This window comes from Sturnira hondurensis, unplaced genomic scaffold (genome assembly GCF_014824575.4).
Source record: "Sturnira hondurensis isolate 20B ecotype Veracruz unplaced genomic scaffold, ASM1482457v3 Scaffold0004152, whole genome shotgun sequence".
NCBI lineage: Eukaryota > Metazoa > Chordata > Mammalia > Chiroptera > Phyllostomidae > Sturnira > Sturnira hondurensis.
The window spans coordinates 9,340,881-9,361,463 of record NW_028076783.1 but is presented as its reverse complement, the minus strand read 5'-3'; the positions used below and the strand labels follow the sequence as shown (position 1 = coordinate 9,361,463).

The window sequence follows — 20,583 nt, the reverse complement described above, 5'->3', positions numbered from 1 at the left end:
CAAGGACCACACCGAAAACAGTCCTGCATAAGGATGAAGGGTGGGCAGGGACTGTGGGATCAGACAGGCCTGGCTCCAGTCTTGGTTTTGCCTCCTGTTATCTATGAGGCCTTAAGCCAGTACTTATGTCCTGAAGCCTTTGTTTACATCTGTAAAATAGGCATGCTGCTAAAGTCACAGGAGTGTGATGTAGAAGGAATTGTAAAACGTCCATTAAACTCCTCAGCCCAGTACCTGACACTAGGAAGGGCTGATCAAACATGGTTGCTATTAGTAACCTTCAACCAGTTCTTTAGAAAATAGATCCGGTGGTTAAACTTGTTGTTTCACTAAGAGTATCGCTTTCAGGAAAATGGCTAGTCTGTTTTGTCAAGCTGCCTAATCCTATGACCTATTAGCAACAGTCCTTAGGAGTCCCCTTCAGAATTTGGAGCCTGTCAACACTCAGCACCAATTTGTCACAGGGTCTTACACTGTGGCTGGGAAGAGGGGGCATCGGGGTGTCTAGATGCCACCAGTGGGATTTACAAATATCAGAGTCATTCTAAGGGGAAACATGTTAGTTCAGGAAAGTTGCAGGGACGTGTGTATCCCGAGTAGAGAGGTAGACAGAAGCCAGAGGCCAGCAGAAGGCAGGTGTATAAAAACACGATGAAATTGAATCTTTTCTCAAACAAAAGAGTGTCCATTGTGTGCCCACCCTGGGCAGAATGGCCTTTGCAGTCCTCCCCCCTCACATCCTACTTTCCCCAAACCAAGCTCATACATTAAGAAAGCTTAGCCAGACATTTCTGAGGGACACAAGCAATGAAATTTCCCTGCTCCATGATCAGGTATTACTATTTTCTTAGAAAGCCAAAGCTTTAGGAAGTCATGACAAGCATCAGATTTGGGTCAGATGGACTGGGTTTGAATCCCAGCTCTGCCATTTTCTAGCCAAGAGGCAGATGCCTGGCCTGCTCTAAACTGGTTTGCACTTAGATGAGATCTGTTGTTCATTTGACAAATATGTGCCAAGTGCCTGCTGTGTGCCTCCTGTTGTTCTAGGGGCTGGAGCCCCAGAGTGAGCACAGTGTGGCTCCCACTTTCACAGAGCTGACACTTTAGTGGGGGTAAGGGGCATGCAATGGACAAATTCTGGACCAGGCAAGGAAAAAGCTAAGGAAAAAGCTAAGGGAAAGGGGGCACACAGGCAAGGACGCTGAGAGTGAGGGTGTTGTGCTGGCAGCTGCGTCTCGGGCATTCCAGGAGAGCTTTTCTGAGAAGATGGCACTTGAGCAGAGACTTAAATGAAAAGTCTAGGATGATTCAGAGAGAATAAGAACACCTATCTGGGAGAGTTGTTGTTAGGACAAAATGGTGGAAGGGCATAAAATCCAGCACCTGGCATACAGGAAGAACTCAATAAATGTGACTATCATCAATAAATGCAACTATCATTATCATCATCTGTAAGAAATGTGTGGATAAAATCCATTAGAAAACTTGAGCTCACTACATCCCCTCCATTTGGGGGGAGGTAATGAAATGACATGGCTTGGGAACTCACAGCTTTTAGACTCTACATGTACAACTGGATAACACACAAATTTCTACCTGGCCTCAGTTCCCAGGGCGCTGGAAGTCAACGACAATGAAGGGCATAATAACCCCAGGCTCCCCCAGCAGGGAGAAGCTCTCTAAGTGCAATTTCCCACCACCCAGCTCCTGCCCCAGGCTGATTCAGTTACTTGAACTGTGAGTTTCCCTTGCCTATAAAGCACTGAGAGCCTCTCACTCCTGGGTAAAGGGAGGCTGAGAGAGAAGAGAATCTTGCTAAGGGGAGCTCAAGGCCTTTGTTTCTCCATGCTGAGGTCAGAGATCTGGAAAGTCAATGTGTATGAATGGATGGGTGAGAGAGAAGAAGGGAGGGGGGAAAGGGGGAAGGGGTAGAGAGAGGTGAGGAGCAAGGAGAGAGGGAAAGAGAGATAGAAGAAGGGTTAGAGATAGATGGAGGGGGAGAGAGAGAGAGAGAGAGAGAGAAGGGAAGAGTAAAGAGAGAGAGACAGATACAGACAGACTGACATCCCGACCTGGAATAATAACGTCACCATTCAACATGTGTCCAAGTTGAAAAGCCAGAGCTCTTGACTTTTCGTCCCAGCTCTAGAATAACCAGTTGATAGCTATCAGGTAAGTCAGTCTCCCTCTGAGTCTGTGTCCCATTTAAGGGCTCAGGTCCCAGAGCCAAGTTGATCAGTTTGACTCAGCCCTGCATGATCTTGGGTCTGTTATTTAACTTCTTTGAGCCTCATTTATTTATTTATTTATTATTTAAAAAAATATTTTATTTATTTATTTTTAGAGAGAGGGGAAGGAAAGGAGAAAGAGTGGGAGAGAAACATCAATGTGTGGTTGCCTCTCATGAGTCCCCTACTGGGGACTCGGCCTGCAACCCAAGCATGTGCCCTAACTGGAAATCGAACCAGTGACCCTTTGCTTCACAGGCCCATGCTCAATCCACTGAGTTATACCAGCCAGGGCTGAGCCTCACTTATTAAGTGGGCACTTTTAACAGTGAACTACACCTCACGACACAGCTAATGCATGGTGCATGGAATCTAGTAAATGCTCAATAAATACTAGATTTCAGCATTTTTACCTGCTAAATATCTGTGCTGCCCTTCTCACTGGCTGCTCAAAAGATGAATCAAAGGGTGAAGTAAATGCTTTGTGATATAAACAGTGCTTTACAACTGTCAGGTGTGATTTTTAAATTATCATTATGGTTATTGTTTTGAGTATTATGATACTGAGCAGGAGACACTGTTTGCATAGAAGTACTCCTCACAGTCTCTCTGGGTAATTTGAAAGGCTGCTTCCCATGAAAAAAGGGCAGGGGGGGGGCAGGGAAATGGCCACAGTCTTACATTGAAAAGCAAAGCCTCCCAGCACTGAAACAGAACAGGTTCATTATTCAGTGAGGATTAATTAGCTGTTGGGTATTATTAAACATTCTCTCTCTCAAGATCCACACAGAACTGAAAATTCTGAAAGGGAGTGGAAGGTAATCATAGTACAGGGAAGAAGAAGAAAAAAGCCGCAATTGCTGACAATGCAAATTTCAAGAGCAGAGCATGTTAGTAAATTATAGTCTGATTAATATCATGTCAACTCACGCTCTGTAGTCATTGTTCTGAACCTACAGTCTTCAGAGCTGCCTGGCTTTCTCCACCCTACCACCAGGATCCAAAAGGAAAGTTGGCTGTGGCCTTTCCAGGGTTTGGATGGAAAGGATGCTGGAGCGTGGCTACTTACCCTGAGAAGTAGGATATTTGCAGGTCTAGGGAGGCAGTAGAGGTAAAATCAGATACAAGTATTTACAATACAGTAGCAAATGTGTCTCCCAAGTTGGTACAATAACTGTTGAAACAACTGGTAAGTAATAGAGCCTCATAAAAACAATAGTTAGAAGGAGGCTTAGAGATTACAATAAACAGGTACCACAGACCCCTTTGTCTCCATCATCAGGGGCTTGTATTCAAAATGCAGACTCCTCTGGACCACTCCACTTGCTGAAGGGAATTCCCGGGGCTGGGTCCTGGGGATCTGTATTTTAACTAAGACCGGGGTCACAGGACCACTCACTTCATACAGTCCTCTGCCACTTATACACTGAGCCTGGAGAGAGTAAATGTGCTTCACTGGCCCAGGGCCACCCACTGGTTAATAAGAAAGTAAGAACCAGAATTGGGGACTTTCTACCTCAGCCCCATATTGGGGCCTCCTTCCATGTATGACAAGCACAAGTCTACTTCTCAATGTCACTGTCATTCTTGGGGGACAGATGATCTCTGCTCTAGAGGAAGCTTAAATAGAGGCCTTCTCGCCTCTTCCTCATGGAAACAGCATCTCCAGGGCCAACCACAGATAGAGGACACCCCACAGGATATCATGGACAATGGGGCTCATTGTATGGATGGCAGATGGCATCTGACAAATCCCATCCACATAGCAAACAAAGGCAAGGTTACATGAGGGCAGACGTTCATGTTGTGAACTTCCCAGTAACACCCAATCCACCTGCTTCCCTACTGGGTTATAGACTCCTGAGAGTTGAAAGGGTGGCTGTCTTATTCCTTTCGTGTTGTTAGCATAGTGTTTGTCACTTAGTAGAGATCAATGAATAGTTTATAAATACAACATTATAAAAAGTACATGACAAGAAGAATGAATATGAATTTTTCTCATATACATAGGTCTATTAATAGCAGGGGTTAATAACAGTCACCACAATAATGATGATAGTAATAAAAGAACAACAGCAGGGAACTAACATTATTGAAAGTGTTCTGTGAGGTATAACAGAGGCTAAGCTCTTTATCACACACAATACAGCACTGAATCCTCACAACGGTCCCAGGAAACAGGCATTGTCATCATCGCTGTTATGCAGATGTGACATTAGAAGCACATGGATTTTAAGTAATGTGCACAAGGTCACCAGACAAAAAGCAGTGGAGCCACAGTTGTAACCCAGGACAGACAGACTCCATGTGCATACTCCTTAGCGCTCTGCCCTCCAATCTCCAAAGTCGGAGCATCAGAGCATCACGGAGGTCCAGTGGGTCGGACTTGCTGGTGGTCCCGACTTGCTGGTGGTTCCCCAGGCTGAACACACAGGCTGAGAAGAGGGAGCAGAGCAGCCAATGCTTGCTGGCTCAGAAGGCACTCAAATGAAGACCAGGTACCCATTAGCACTAGGTAAGCACCTGATAGCCTAGAACTGTGGCACGCAAAGAGGCTGTGCCCAAACAGCATTTCACTCCATAAACAGAAGAACAAATGCATGCATAAATTAAAGAACAAACAAGCATGCTAATCAGACACACAACCATCGCTCAATTTCCATATCTGCTTCTAAACCTGGGTGACAACCTCTTTTCCCCAGATGTACTGCACCATCCCCCTTCTCAGTGTTGGTCTCCAGGAGCACAGCTGCTGTCTGAAAGCACAGGTTTGGCAGGGCTTGGAAAGTCCCTTGGGGCTAGGGCTGGTCCCAACCTGTGCCTGCTTTCCTGCTCACACTGAACACACCCCAGACTAAACTTATTACCCAATCTTGAACCAATTTAACCTATATCTGGAGAGCATTCCCTTACAAGTCCACTTTTAGAAATCTATTTTTAACACCACTTGCTGATAAGACCTTTTCTGGTCTCCCAGAACCCATGTAATTGATCAAACAGCAACTCTCTCCCACTCTAACTGCATTTATTTCTCTCTATTTAGTGTCATAATCATTTGTGTATTAGTCTTACAAATCCCCTTCCCTTACCAGACTGTGCATTTCTGGAGGGCAGGAAGGAGGGTGCTCAGACTGATGGTACAGATCATTTATGGAGTCTTTGCCGTGAATAAGGGCTGTCTACCCTTGCTGCATTTTACCCTCATAAATCCACGGGCAGTGAAGTTTAGGCTCACTGTTTTGCAGATGGAAAAACTCAAAATAACAAGCATGACTAGAGCTCAGAAAGGTTAAATGATGATGGGAGATTCTGGTAAGTGGCAGAATCTGAACTCAACCTTAGTAGATTCAGAAGTTTGTGTTCTGAGTCACATCTCCAACTTTCCATCTGGGTAGACCTATCCCCTGTACCTTGAATACAGAAGATGCTCAAGACATTTTAGGGACTGTGAACAGGCAGAGAAGCCAAGCACACAATGATGTGTGGCAGTGGCCCTGTGGGCAACAGGAAATACATGGATTTGTAGGCAGTGGAGCTTGGCATATCCTGTGCTCCTTCAGCTTACACCTGAGTCTTGGGCGGGTGAAGTCTCTGCTGGATCACCCTCCCCCTCCTATCAGAGTTGTAACCTATACAGCAGCCAGCTTGGGGCCAACCTGAGGAGCCCTCACCTTGACCCTGGTGGCCAAGAAGGCACAAAGACCGTGGCAAAAACGAGCCACTGGACTCACCCGCAAGGTTGTGATGGTGGCAGGATCCCGAAGCCGGCCCTCCTCATCTTTTAGATTGTAGCCTTCTGGCCTCTTGTCACGCTCACTGACTTTCCACAGCTTCACAGTTTTGTCTGTGGAGGGTAGCCAGAGGACATCAAATCAATGTTACAGTGAAGAAAAAGTTGGAAAGGTTTTTTTTTCTGGGTTGGGGAGGGGGCAGGATTGGGACAGGTAGAGGTAATAATGAAAGGAATGGCCACAGGGGCTGGCTCCTGTTGAGGACTGTGGTGCATAAATCTTGTGTCATTGGAAGGCAGAGCTCATGTTTCAGAACAAAAACATATTCTGTGTAGAGACAAACAGTCTTCCTCGCAGTGAGCTGTTAAATCAACAGCTTATACATTAATTACATTCATTCCATAAAAATAGTTATTGAACACTGAATAATAAGAGTAGCCACATAGATGGGTTAACTATGTGAGCACTCTGCATGGTGAATTAATATCCACAGTCACCCAGAGAAGTAGGTACTATTATTATTCCCATATTTGTGTCCCATCTCACCTAACACTGACCTTACCATGACCTGAGAGGCTCTCCATGAGCTGTACCCCCTTCTTCCTCACCCTTTCTGATCTCACCATCCCTGTACCTGCCACTTGGTTTCCTGATAACTCCTTGTACACGTTATGTTAATGCCACTGCTGCCCCAGGACATTTGTAGCAGCTGTGCCTTCTGCCAGGACAGCCCTTTCCTGTCTTTTTCACATGATGTTTTTCTTTGCTGTCTCCCTATGACCCAACTTCACAGGGCCTTTCCTAACTAAGCTACATAAAAAAATATACTTCATTTCAGAACCGCTTCTTCCTTCTTTATTTTTCCTCAGTGTAATTTCACTACCAGACAACTTATTTACTACATCTCCCTCACTAGAATATAAACTCAATATAGAAGCAGGGATTCTAACTGTTGTTCATTACCCCCAGCACCAACAACAATGCCTGGGACACAGTATACAGTTAATGAATATGAGTTGGAAGAATGAACGAATCTCACCTGCACAGTGCTTGTTGCCAACAACACTCAGGGAAATAAAAGAAAGGAGATTCATCAAAATGTTCTTTTCTTCTTGCAGTCACCTTGGAGTTCCCACCTGGAAACTACCTTTCTCACCCTTGTCCTGTCCCCATACTTTATTTATACCAATTGCAGATACCTGTCATTCTCTATGGCAATAAAATGGAGTGAGAAGTCCAATGCCTGTGGCAATAAAACAGGGTGAGAAGACCAATGTCTACAGGGCTCAGGCAGACGAGGGAATGAGTGATAGGGGCTGAGGGCTCTGGGGAGCTGGAGACAGCATGTCCCAAGTGCAGACATTCAATTCCATTTTATAAGAAAACATGTTTGGGCCAAACACCTCTCGTCTGTGGGCTGCAGTAGGCCTTTGGAAGACTTCCTCATCAGATTCTGCCATCATGATTTGTACTTGTTCTAACTTCTCTTCTGGAAGGGAAGGGACTCAGGTGCCTTTTCTGAATCTCCCTCTATGCCTGCACAAGGCAAGTGTGGAACCAGATTACCTTGGGCCTTATCCCCAAGCCATGCCGGCCAGCCAGCTGCATGGCCCAGAACTGCAATTCTCACACTACTAGGCAGCTAAGTAGTGCATCTTGAGAGACAGACAAATGGAAGTACTAGATTGAACGGGGAAAAAACTACAGAACACTAAGTTAAATCTGAATGTCAGGTAAATGACAAGTAATTTTTTAGTAGAAATGTGTCCCAAATACTCTAACCTTACAAATAAAGATGCATAACTTCCCTGTGCCTTGGTTTCTTTATTAGTATATTAAGGAAAATCGTGCCTTCCTCAGGGAGTCCCTATGAAGATTAAATGAAACACTCTGTGTACAAGGCTTAACCCAGTGCCAGGGTCTAATAATGGTTCACAAATGGCAGCAATTATTAGAATTAGCACACTGGGCACCGATTCTACAGTGAGAACTTGTTGCTCTAACAGAGTCAGCTTCACCCAGGTGGTGTCAGCACATTCCACTTCCTCTCTATATAAGACTGCTGGGGGAAGAGATACCCACCTCTACCCTGCCTTTGCTATGATTCCTTTTCTCTTTTGCCCCCTCCTCTCCTTCTTCCATCTCCCCTCACCAAAAGCCTTATCCTCAGAGGTCTGAATTGTGAAGTGGGCTTTCAGCAACAATTTGGGTAATTTAACAGGTAAAGGCCTATTTCCTAAAATCTGGGGATCATTCAGGCTGGTCATGGCTGCCAGTGTAAGAGCTGTGAACTTACTCTGGCTTGTCCTGGGACAGCAGGTGGGGGTACCTTTCCCAGGCATTTTGTGTCCACATGTCAGCCCTCCCCTGGGCCTGCCCTCTCTGGATATCATGCTATATATGGGACTGTGACAAAAATGAAGCCTGGGCTGTATTTACATTGTCACTGGATTAGCTGCTGCTCAGCTGAACCCAAACCAGTGAATTTTAACACCAAATACTTTCAACTGCTTGGCTTTGCCATGCATCCTTCCCAATTGTAAGGCAATTCTTTCCCTACATTTTTTTCTAGTGAATAATAAATTGCTATATAGAGAAATAGAGAAATCATAGGCAAAGCATAAAGAATAAAACATCACCTAAAATTTCTCCAGTCAGAGACAATCATTGTTAACATTTTGCATAGACCCTTGTAGGATTTTTCTATTCACTTTATTGGGTAAGAAATAAAAACCTATAATAATATTACATATTTGGATTTTGTATTTTTTCATTTTAGTTCCTTCTTTATTATACAAAGCATATATATAATTGTAGAAAATAAAAATGAGCATAAAAGTAAAAAAAATTAAAATCTCCCTCAATTCCACTAGGCAGAGATATCTATTATGAAAATTTTACATATATCCTTTCATTCTGTTTCTGAGTGTAATTATACAACTGTTTTAAATAGACATAACACTCATAGTTTATGAATTTTTTCATAATCATAATATCTATTCCTATAAATATATAATTTATAATTGTGAGAATTTAATAACTAAAGGTCTAGGTATGGGAGATTTATTAGTAAATTATAGAAGAATCATATGGAATTTTAGATAAATATTTAACATTTAGGAAGATATTCCTGTTAAGTATTATATTATTAAATAAAAAATCTGGTTGCCAACCAGTTTACAGAATATATCACATTTTTGTTAAGGGAAAAAAAAAACAGATTTATCCATGCCTCTTTGTTGTTTTCTTTAAAAAGCCATTAACAATGGTTCTCTCTGGAGGGAACACTTTTATTATCTTCATTGTGCTTCTCTAGTTTCTAAATTTTTTAATAATGAACACATAACCCCTTTAATAGTGTATATACCAAATCAAATACATATTTCCCTTCTCATCACAGGTAGTAAGACAGAAGCAAGAGCTAGGTAAAGCACTGTTTTCATCTCATAAATAATTTCAAGGTCTAGATTCACAATTGAACATCGGTTTTATTTTTCATTAAAAGTGGTAAAGTTGGAAATATATTCTAGCCGATAAGCACATTTTTAAAAGATAATTGATGGTGAATTCAAGCCAATTCCCATGGCTGGGTTGCCTGGAGTCATTCTGGACTTTATTATCACACAGTGTTTCTTGACTCCCTATCTTGAAGCTTTGTGAACAAAAAAAGTCTGAGGAGCATGTAGCTGTACTATGAGTGATGACCTTTTCTTTCTTCTGGCTGCCTCTCTGAGTAGTTGATCATTACTTGTGGCAGCTTTTAAACACAATCTTATCATTGATCTTCATTTTCTCTTTTATACAGTAATTCCAACTGTCTGCCATCAATTTTCACATGTTAACCTATTTGGCTTAAGGGGAATTCTCAACCTCAATATTAGGATACAAAAGAAAATCACAAAAGAACATGGAAATTTTTCTTCTAAGAATCATCTGGAGATGCATTTGGCATATGAAGTAGCAACCCAAATGGGAAGATAATATCCTTGGTTAATCAAAAAACTATTTAAAAATTCAATTAACAGAACATTATGCTATATAATTAATCTTCATTGCATTTCACTGATTTTTCCCCATCCCCCCCATGAAGGAGTTAATATGTCTTTGAATTTTATTATAATAATCAATAGGCTAAATTTCATAATATAAAGTAAGCTAGCCATAGCAGATAATCAGACATTTTCTCTGCCTGAAGTAATTAAGTCACACAAAATCATCAGAAGTCTTTTTTATTCTAAGCAGTGTTGAATCTGTAAAAGCCTTGGAGTGAAACTTCAACAGCAAAACTAAGAAGGAGAAACTGAAACAAATTCATGTGGTTAGGCTTTCAGGAGACAGGGACAAAAAAAAAAACCAGAAAAAATAAGTATAGTTATGGGAAAGAATTAAATTACTTGGAATCTGGAAAAAAAGATGAGTGGAAATCTGGCCATGTCAAGATAAGCCACACGAACAACTCTAAACTGGCTCTTTCAGAATGGTCATCTTTTAGACTTGTACACTGGCTTTATATTTGAGGGATTTTTGGTTTGTATGCATTAAAAAGTCCCCTTCTTTTTTGTAAAATTAAAATAAAATACATTGTTAAAACTTTGAAAATAAAAATGATAAATAAACTAATTTATAAATCACCCCATAATACATCATCAAAAATTAATCATGAAAACCCTTTAGGTGTGTTTCATTTTAGTCTTTAAAAATGTTAATATATATTTGATCATATTATATACATAGTTTGCATTTTTTTCACTTGGCATATGAGCATTTTCCCTTCATAAATGTTGGGGGAAGGCAAATAGCAAATCCCTAGCTTTTTGATTTCTATTGAAATGGACACTACACATAGACTCACACACAGGATGAAGAGAATCACTCTCTAGCTGATTTTCTTAAGAAAGGGTGATTAAACAAAACAAACAAGCAAGCAAGCAAAATATAACCAAAGACACTGAAATAGAGAACAGCGGGACAGTGACCAGAGTGGAGGAAATTTCAGGGGAAATAGGGGAAAGATTTAGAGGAACAAATATAAAGGATACATGGACAACAACTAAGAAGTGTGGAAAAGGGAGGGAGGGGGGAGCACAGGGGGTGGGTTGGGATGGGAGTAATAGACAGAAAACTGTACTTGAAAAATAATTAAATTTAAAAAAAGAAAGGGTGTTTAATTTTTACCCACTAATCCTCTTAATTGTTATGCTATACAATTAGCATCCATTAATATATCATTGTATTCTAAACTGTTTCTAGCATAGATGGCTTCTTTCAGCAAGGGGATTAAGAAAGTTTGGGGTAGGCAGTTCCATTGTATAAAGGCTTCCTGAATTAACACAGAATTTGACACTCAACATTCAATTCAATTCCCAACATTTTCTCTCTCTGACCTATTTATATCAATTCTACCTAAATCAACAAGTGGTATTAGAAGAATATAGAGGGAGAAAGAGAAAGAAACTACTTTTTCATCCGCCCTTTGGTAGGGTCCTCTCTCTTCTGGACTTGTCCTGAGAGAATGTGATTTGGTCAGAGAGACACAGACATATGCTTTAAAAACCCCAAAATATATTCAGGGATTAATAACTTCTATTCAGTATGCCAGTCTCACAGGGACGCAAGTTTCCTAAAACGTGTTCCTGGAATAACATGCAATGAATCTTAAGAGAGGAAGTCACATTACAACCACACCTAGAAATGATTTGCATTAGTTGAAAACTGCAATTAAGGGTGCTCAGTAATCCAGCCAGAAATTGGTGATATTTAAAAAGCATAACTGCTGTTTATGGGGGCCTACTCTGGGCTAGGCCTTCTGCCAGGCACCTTGCAAATATTGTTCTGAAGTTTTTTGACGGTATTCAAGGTTAAAAAAGGTTAAAATTGAAATCTCTGGAGATTTCTCTAAAAGAAATTGAAATACATGGTTTGGCTGACTGAATCTCTACAGATACCCAACAGGCGAAGTCACTTGCACGTACCATTAGTAGACAGAAGGAAATAGGCTGCATTCTGCTGAGGGAGCCATCTGATTTTATTGATTTTTTCTTCTATTTCTAAACTCTTCAGGTAATCGAACTCGGGTTCATGGCTCTGGAATGTGCTGTAAACATTGTATTCACCCCTACGATGAACCTGATTTTTACTCTGTAGGAAGGGAAAACAAAAACACCAAAGATGAAATCACATGGGCTATCTGCAAGTTCACCAATTTCTGTCTTTTCTTTTATATTTTGAGCAGAATCATTAGTGGTGGGATGGGCAGGCTTTGTCAGTGTGGGATGAGAGCAGGACCCTGATCATCCCAAGTTTAACCTTAGCTCAGAGGCCTCCAAAGCATCTGCTCTTCTACCTCTGTTGGTAACTATTAGTACCCCCAATATATGTATACTTAAAATTATATACATGAAATTCTGTGATAATATATGGTATACATTATAACATATACATAGGCTATGAGTTAAAAGAGGAAATAATTCTAAAATCAATATGTGTTTTAAAAAACCAACATAACTAAAAGTTCTAATATTTTCTTTCTGCACCCTAATGGATACCTTCAATGTCCTTTGGTGGGAGCCATCCCACACTGATGTCCATACAGACTTTTTTCAATCCCTTACAAAGAGGACAAAGCTATAGCATTTTCATTGGCCATTTAAAAATCTTACCAAATTCTTATAGCATCTCTGAGAGGTATGCAGAGCAGGGAAATAAACAAAAGAGGCTCAGAGATACTCTCCAAGGTCACAGGACTTGTAAATAGTAGATTTGGGCATTGGCTCTTTCCCCCACCCCGCCCCGCCCCCCTTTTTTAACTTGAGTAACAAAACAGACAGGAGAAGAGAAGACATGTGTTTCACTGGGAGATGAGGACACTTAACTTCTGGCTTTCCTCCAGATCTGATTATGCAAAGTGCAAACAGCAGGAGCCAAATAAATGAGAATGAAAAGCAAGAGAAAAGGGTCTGCAGAAAGGGGCAAGAGAAAGAAGAAAGGTGGAAAGAAGGAAAGATAGGGCATAAAACAAAGAAAGAGAAGAGAGGAAAGAGGGGAGGGAGGTTTTGTTCCAGCCTCTGAGAACCGGATACCAAGAGTATCGAGAGTTGGGCTTTGGAAAACTGTGCTCAAAAATTCAAATCCAGGTCTTCTTAAAAGCTTGATTCTTAATAAAAGGCTCAATTTTTAAAAAGTTGTATTTCTGGGTGGATACGGAACATCCAAACCCAAATCTCAACTTCCCAATGGGTAGTAATACCCAGGTGTTAAATATGATTAGGGAAGGCCCTGAGGTTCACTCAGGGAGAGCCAACTCTTCAGGAGAGTGCATCTTGAGAAGTCTCTCCCAGGAATGGCAAACAAACCTGTTCTAGGTGCTGTCACATGGCTCTCTTTCTCAGGTTCACTGTCTGTTTCAACCCTAAGCCTCTCCACAAAGCTAAACACTTAGCTGCATGTTATTATGCCGGACATTTATTTATTTATTTTTATTAAACCAAACCACCCTCCCTTGGAAAATATGTCTCCTTCATTCCACTAATGAATCAGGCTTCCCAAAAATTGCAGTCCATTAAAATAGGTGAAACCTGTGTATAGTGAATGGAAAAACGTGGATCGAAATATTCCCGGCAACATGCTGTCCTGGATAATTTATGCTAAATAGTTTCTCCAGTTCCTCTTTATCATCACTGTGAACTTAATTGGATTTTTTAAAAAACTGAAGACAAAGGTTTGAAAATCAGTGTTAAGAAGATTTTCAATGCTGACATACTTGTGACTAGCCTGCTTACTACAGATAGAGCCAGTCCACCTTAACGATAAATTTATCCAAGTGCTGATTTGGTACCATCCAAATCAAACTGTCAGTGTGTGCAGTATGTGCCAGACCAATTAGCACTCGGCAGCTCTGGAAAAGCAGGAAAAATTCCAGGTCACGAAGAGCTATTAGTTCCTGCTTGCCAGCCACATTTCTGTATTTCCAGGGCCAATGGAAAAGGCTGGGTGCCTGATTTAATGTTGAACACTTGAATTTATACAGAACCCCAAGGGATTCTGATGCCCTTATAGAAAATAATTGCAAATAATGTGCAATTACCAAATATATCACCTCTAAATGAGGCTTTCCTTTTTTTTGAAGGGAGGTGGAACATAAATGGCTTTGAGGCACAAAACAGGCTTTAAATTGCTAGGGAAGACTCTGGTGAGGTCTCTCTCCTGCACCGGGCCTCCCCCTTTGATGCTGCTCTGGGTGAATTTCAGAGGCAGGTCAGAGCAGATGGGAGAATTACTAGAACACAGCTGGCCTGCTGGAAGCTCTAGGACCCTGCCAGGGGAGGCCCAGGGAATCACATAGGGCCATGACTCCATTCTGACAAAACAGAAGCAGATAACACCCCTAGCCCACCCAATTTATATGAAAAAGAGAAATAATTCCTAGTGGAACCCAAATCCCAGGAAAAAATGGGCTGTTAGAGATTCAGTGGAAATAGAATGCCTGCTTGGAAAGCATACAGCGTTCAGCTCCTGGGACCTTCGTGTCACCTCCAGTGAAGTGTGTGCTCCCTGCATTGCTCAGATGTCATCTGGGGGACTACAGTCCCTCTGGTGAAATGAGCTATAATTTTCTTCTCTACTGACCCAAGTTGTCCCTTCGCAGCTGTTGGCAAAAAATTATTTTTTCCCCTACATATTCTGTAGGAGAACCTGGCATGAGGGGTGATTTAATTTTAATCACTCGAGAATAAATCTCACTCCAAAAGGCAGAGTTATGCTCAAAAACCACCCATGGCATTTTGCAGCTCAGAAGAGACGTGCGATACCCAGGTTCAAAAAGATAAGGCCATGCCCAGGAAAGACTATTTTCAGGTGCTTTCATGAACTGGAGATATTAACAACTTTTTGGCAGTTTTTAGCTTGCTATCCAAGCACCAAGGTTAAGGGTGACTTCTGAGGATTAAGGAACAGTAGGAGGCCTCCTTTAACAAGGGAAGAAAAGGGTCATTTTGCATTCACTTGCCACTTACCTCCTGCTCTCGTTGAAATATTACAACCCGACCCCCTTTGTCCCCTGTTGCTAGTAATTCTCCTGTGTGGTTGAATTCTACTGTAGAGATAATGTCAGCTGAAAAGAAGAAGACAAAGGCAATTTAAGTAACTGCACACTTACTTTGAAACGATAGATAATAGACATACTTTTCTTTGCATTTAAGGCCTTAAGGCTTTGTCTGCAGTGGAATTTACAAGGGTTTTATGTTCTGTAGTTCAAGTGTCACTACAAGTGGCACTTGGGAAAGTAAATTTCCTAGAGGCCCAAACTGCTCTGTGGTCTCCTGGAACATCTGTCGAGAACAGAAGGAAAAAGTACATTTAGATCCTTTTATTTTGGGCAAGAGAAAACAAATTTCTTTAAGTCTCAGGGAAACTGGCCATTTTCTTTAATATTTTCAACGAGCCACAGAGCCTGCACCCCCTTCCTGGACCTCTTGCATTTCCCTTGCTTTGACACCAAGGAGCCTCCCCAAATAGGTTTCAGTGGTGGCTATGCAAATGAGGGCTGGGAACCTTGATGAAGCCAAGCTAGGATGCCTAAAGCTCAGACATGGAAATTCACTGGCAACCTAAGCAAGCTGGAAATTCAAGGAAAGGCCCCATAAATGCTCCAGCTTGACCCTTGCTCCCTTTTTTTTGGTGAGCCAAATACACCTTTCTGTAAGAGCATGGCCTTCTTCCAACCCCAGGAGAAGGGTGCTGAAAAAACAGGGTCATGAGGTCAGAGAGGAGAGGGCAATGTGTCCCTATATTTCCAAACTGAGAAAATACACAGGCGCCAGGAACTCAGATCACAGGTAATTGCTGGAGAATGCCAGCCTGCTAAGTCTTTCTTCAAAGATGGTTACCCCCAGAGAAATATGAACAGGTAAATTACCTATGATTGGATTTATTAGGGTTATTTTTAGAAAAATGTCAGAGGTTAATTATTCTCCTGCAGGGCTCCAACAATCGCTACAGAGAGTTCAAATAATTTTTTTTTTTTTAAAAAGAGGGCAGGGGAATTATGACTATGGCCTTTGATACAGGAATGTTCTGAAGATTATGTCCATGTGAGAAAGGCAAAAAGGGGAAACAGTGAGCTGGAAAACTAAGGCAATTGCCCCTGAATAATTCACATCTCACATCTTACTTTAATATCATCATTTCAGGATATTCTTTGTATACCTGATTTACTCAGGTAAGTAGTGCATAATTCTCCATTTTGCACTTAATTGTCCTTCTCCATATGTGAAAATGCTCTTAACAGTCATTCTTTGTGCAGAAGAAAAAAGAATATGGCATTAACCATAGTCACTTTCAAGCTGGATGCATTTAAAAGAACAATTCATGATTTCTTTTTGGGGCCTCTTAGCTGACTGGCCTGAAGAACAGCAAATTCAAAGCTCTCCAGGGCCACTAGGTAAATGGAGTGAAGGAAGCCAGGGGAAGCAGAAAGCTTGTGTCTCCTCTTAGGGGACTAGTCACCACTCAGTTTAAGCCAACTGTGGCCATGAACTTTTTCAAGCATTGCCAGATATTGTGATATTCTTAAAAAAAATTGGAGGCCCTAGTGTGGTTCAAGTTGGTTGGAATACCGTCCCAGAAACTGGAAGGTCACAGGTTCAGTTCCTGGTTACGGTATATAGGGGAGGCAACTGATCTGTGTTTCTCTCTGGCATTGGTGTTTCTTTCCTGCACTAATGTTCTCCCCACCCCTTTCTCTCCCTCCTTCCCATCTGTAAGTCCTCAGGTAAGGATAAAAGACTGAAATGAAACAAAGAAGTTGGAAATTCAGTTGTTTACGCAAAATCTCTGAAGTTTTATATATGGGCAACTAATTTATTTTCAAGACCAGGATATTAAAAAATATATATGCCTATCTATATTTCTGGCTGAAGACAGTGTGTAAGTCACCCACTTGTGATGTCTGATCTACAGTCTTCCTTCAGAAAAGACCACTCCATTTCTTATTCAACTGGAAATCTAGTCCTAGCTCTTCCCCAGGAAGAGCCCTCCAAATGAACAGTACCCTAAGGAAACATGAAGTAAGTTGCGTGGTTATTTAGTTCCAAAGGTAAGTTCAGAAGGCCTATTTCTATAACAAGGGTGCACTGTGGAAAAAGAAAGCCCAGCAGGGCTGGGAAGCCAACGACCCTCAGTGGATTATTTGACCATTTCTCTTCGTTACAGTTTGTGCATCTTAGCACAAAGGAGGGACGGCGGCTGTCGGATGTTTGCAGTCACCTCAGAATGCCCTGCTTGAAAAGCACTAGCGTTCCAGGGTACACTCCTAAGTTACCACTTCTGGCCTTTCAGTGAGTGGTTAGTTAGCACTGAGGTTATTCACAGAGCTTCCTGACTCGGGTGCAACCTAAGGAAGAAGTGGCTGTTTCTTACCATTAGAATTCCATTCAGTACTAAGCAGTGAGTCAAAGCACTCAAACTGCTGAAGATACGCACACCTTCCAGAGAAAAAGGGAAATGGGGAGAGGTGAGAGGGTGGTGGGGAGACTGGCCTGGGGGTTCACAGTGCCACGCTCCTCTCTTCTCCTGTCTGGGGGCTAAGATGCCGTTTATGGGCAGCTGACATCCTCCCTTTCAGTGGCAGTTTTAACACAGACTCTGGAGTCCTGGGTGGGCTTCAGGGTCCACGTATTAGGAACTAAAAGATGGGCCTCTCCTTTTGGTGAAGTTGGTATCAGAAGAGTTAATAGCTTTTCCCAAGGTCAGCCTCTGGCTCAGTTTACCAACTGGAGAAAGAAAAATAATCAATATACACACACAGAGTAGGATTCAGGCTCCAGACTAAGTCACATGATCCAAGCCAGTATTATCAGAACTCTGAAGTATGGGGCCTCAGACACGATCCCAGCTAATAAAAACACCCCCTTTTCCCCAGCTGTTATCATTATTTGTACTATGTTGCCCTCAAGAATCTTGTAAGAGAAAGGGTGATGGGCACAAAGGAAATTCTGAAATTCCTTTATCCCTTTGGCAAGTCCTTATTTTTAATTTAATCCTGCCAGTCAGTTGGTCTGTATGTTAGGTTGTTTATAGCTAGCCATTGTCTACCTCCCTTCAGAGCACTTGCCATTGCAGCTCAAGGTAAAGCCTGTTCTGAACTTTCATGTTTCCTGCCTCATTTATCATGGCTAAGCTAGTAGGTGTAACCAGAATGCGTTACTGCCCCATCAATCTCTGCAGATCCTCATCTATTACTGTTTAATAATTGATGCAAAACTCATGAATCACCCCACATTCCAATTTCAAGATACTGAAACTTCTGATACAAATTCTCTTGGGTTCGCATCATGCTGTTTGGTAGAGCAGTTTAAATTGGTAAATTTAGCCTGCTTAAGACAAAACAACTTTTACAGAACTAGGATATGGGGAGAATAAACTAGCAAAATCAGAGACAACAACTTCATCTGAAATCATGGTCAACAGGAATCAATTCATCAAATTCAACATGATTTTGGACTTAAATGACCAGTTCATCTGACCCAATTTTATTAAATGCCCAGCCTTTAATGCTGTTGAGCAATAAACTACACAGCATTTTCCCTCTGTTCTAGAGACTTGTGGATTAAGTGTGTGTCTTTGACTAAAAACAAAAACAACAGGAACCAAAAGCAGGTATAGAGGCCAAATGTAGTCAACGTGATTTTTAAAGGAAGTAGGACATTTGCCCTGTTCCACACCTATTTGTGTTGATTTAATTTCCACAAGATGGTGGCCCAGTAACCCCATTTCTAGTTCAATGGGCTTGGCTAAGACCATTTTTTTTTTCTTTTAAAAAAGTAATCTCACCATCCAACAAAGGTCCCAGGTTGGTAATTCCATACATGAAGTCTCCATTTATCTGAATAATAGAAACTGACTCAGCCAATTCTATTCATGTGATGGTGAGGTAGAAGAAAGAGGGGTCCTCTAGCCTATGCCCTAGCTGCCCACAGTACCATGCTCAGCTGGAGTCTGTGTACTGCCAGGACACTGGGCTGAGGCAGGTCCCTGGATTAGAAGGCCAAGTACAATTCAAGGTGTGACTGTTGTGACCTGTACAATAGCACAGTGACCAAATGATGACTCATTTGAAAGTTAAAGGGGACCTAAACCCAAACGCTCTGAGAGGACAAGATCTTACTGAGAGGTTACTAGCATTGCCCTTTTTCAGCATCAATCCTAGGCAAAGGGATTGAAGTGAGAGAGTAATGCAATTCAGCCTTCAGAAGCCATTAAACATGTCATCTTTCACCTAAGAAACATTTGGTAGATAACACTAGAAAGTCTACTCTACTTGAATCAGCTGACTAATTCCATCTGCTCCTAACTGGCTTTCTTCCTGATGGTCAGGCTGACTCTGGGCAGGGTTTCCTGTCTCTTCAGCTAGACCAGGATATCAGCAAGGATAAAAAATAGGTTTCATAGCGATGACAATGGTGGAATGGCACAAATAGTAAGCTTGTGTTGAGAAGGGTTTGGAAGGTCCCTTCCAGCTTGAAGTGCCATGATTAATCAGCAATGGGCCTTGCAGTAAGAGGAGGTGGCATGGCTGTCCTTTGTCATCCCTACCCAGGGGCTTCTAGCTAGACTGGCAATGACTTTGTGGATTAAACAAATGGGATTCTTAAATTTCCCAGGGAGAATTAAAAACACTCCTATCACTTACATTGAACTGTGAATTCCTTTCTGGATTCTTTCATGGTCCAAAGATAGCAACCATTTTCTTAGAGAAACTCTGGTAAGTTTTTGATAACTGAAATAGTGTGTTGGAGCATATTTTCCACCAAAATTGGAGGGAAAAAGAAGTCTGATTTTAGCATTTATCAGCAAGATATGCCCAGGTACTGCTACTGGGATTGTGCCAAAACGGCCTTGCTGAGGTTAATGTGTAGTAAAGTTTAAAGAGGAAGCAGGCAATTAAAGTGCATGTAAGGTGACTGCAATTTTGTTAACATATTTTTATTTCAAAATATATTTTTAACTGGTAAAGTAATACATATTCACTAAAACTTCCATCAATACTAAGAAGATGCTTAAAATATAAAATGGAATTTCCCTCACAATCTGACTCCCATGGACACTAGAGCTAATTCCTGTAAATCCACAAACATTCATAGGGAAAAGGTCTGTGAGGGAGAGGCCAAAATTATATTACTTTGGTGTAGAATGTGGATGGTTCATTTATTTTCTTAGTCTTCTTTAAAAAAAATTCCAGTATTTTCTATTTTTTTATTATGACCATAAATACACAATTTTTGTAAACAACTTTAATTGGTTTGGTTTTTCAAACTAAAAAAGAGATTTTAGCATTTATCTGAGTGACTTTTTAAACTTTCAAAAAATTTTTAAATTCCCATGTGGTAAAATTCATTTATGGTGGCACACAATTTTATGGGTTTAGATAAATGCACAGAGATGTGTATCCACTACCACCATCATGATATAGAACTGTTTCACCACTCCAAAGTGGGCCTTCATATTGCCCCTTTGCAGTACATAATTTTTCAAGAGGAATACAATTATGAAAATAAAGTGAGCTGACAGAAATATAAGAGCTTCCAAACGTTAAAAATGTGGTGCAAATACAGAGCCTTAATACTACT

General features: G+C 41.3%; 1 protein-coding gene across 6 annotated transcripts in view; it reads right to left on the bottom strand.

Annotated features, from left to right (window-relative positions):
• PPP2R2B (protein phosphatase 2 regulatory subunit Bbeta) overlaps positions 1-20,583 on the bottom strand; it is a 434,480-nt gene that overhangs the window by 98,381 nt on the left and 315,516 nt on the right. For all 6 annotated transcript variants that reach the window (XM_037044990.1, XM_037044991.1, XM_037044992.1 and 3 more), the window contains 3 exons: positions 14,971-15,068; positions 11,932-12,097; positions 5,960-6,072 (listed from right to left, as the gene is read on the bottom strand). In XM_037044990.1, the coding sequence (XP_036900885.1) occupies positions 5,960-6,072; positions 11,932-12,097; positions 14,971-15,068 (377 nt within the window). The remainder of the gene's footprint in view (positions 1-5,959; positions 6,073-11,931; positions 12,098-14,970; positions 15,069-20,583) is intronic.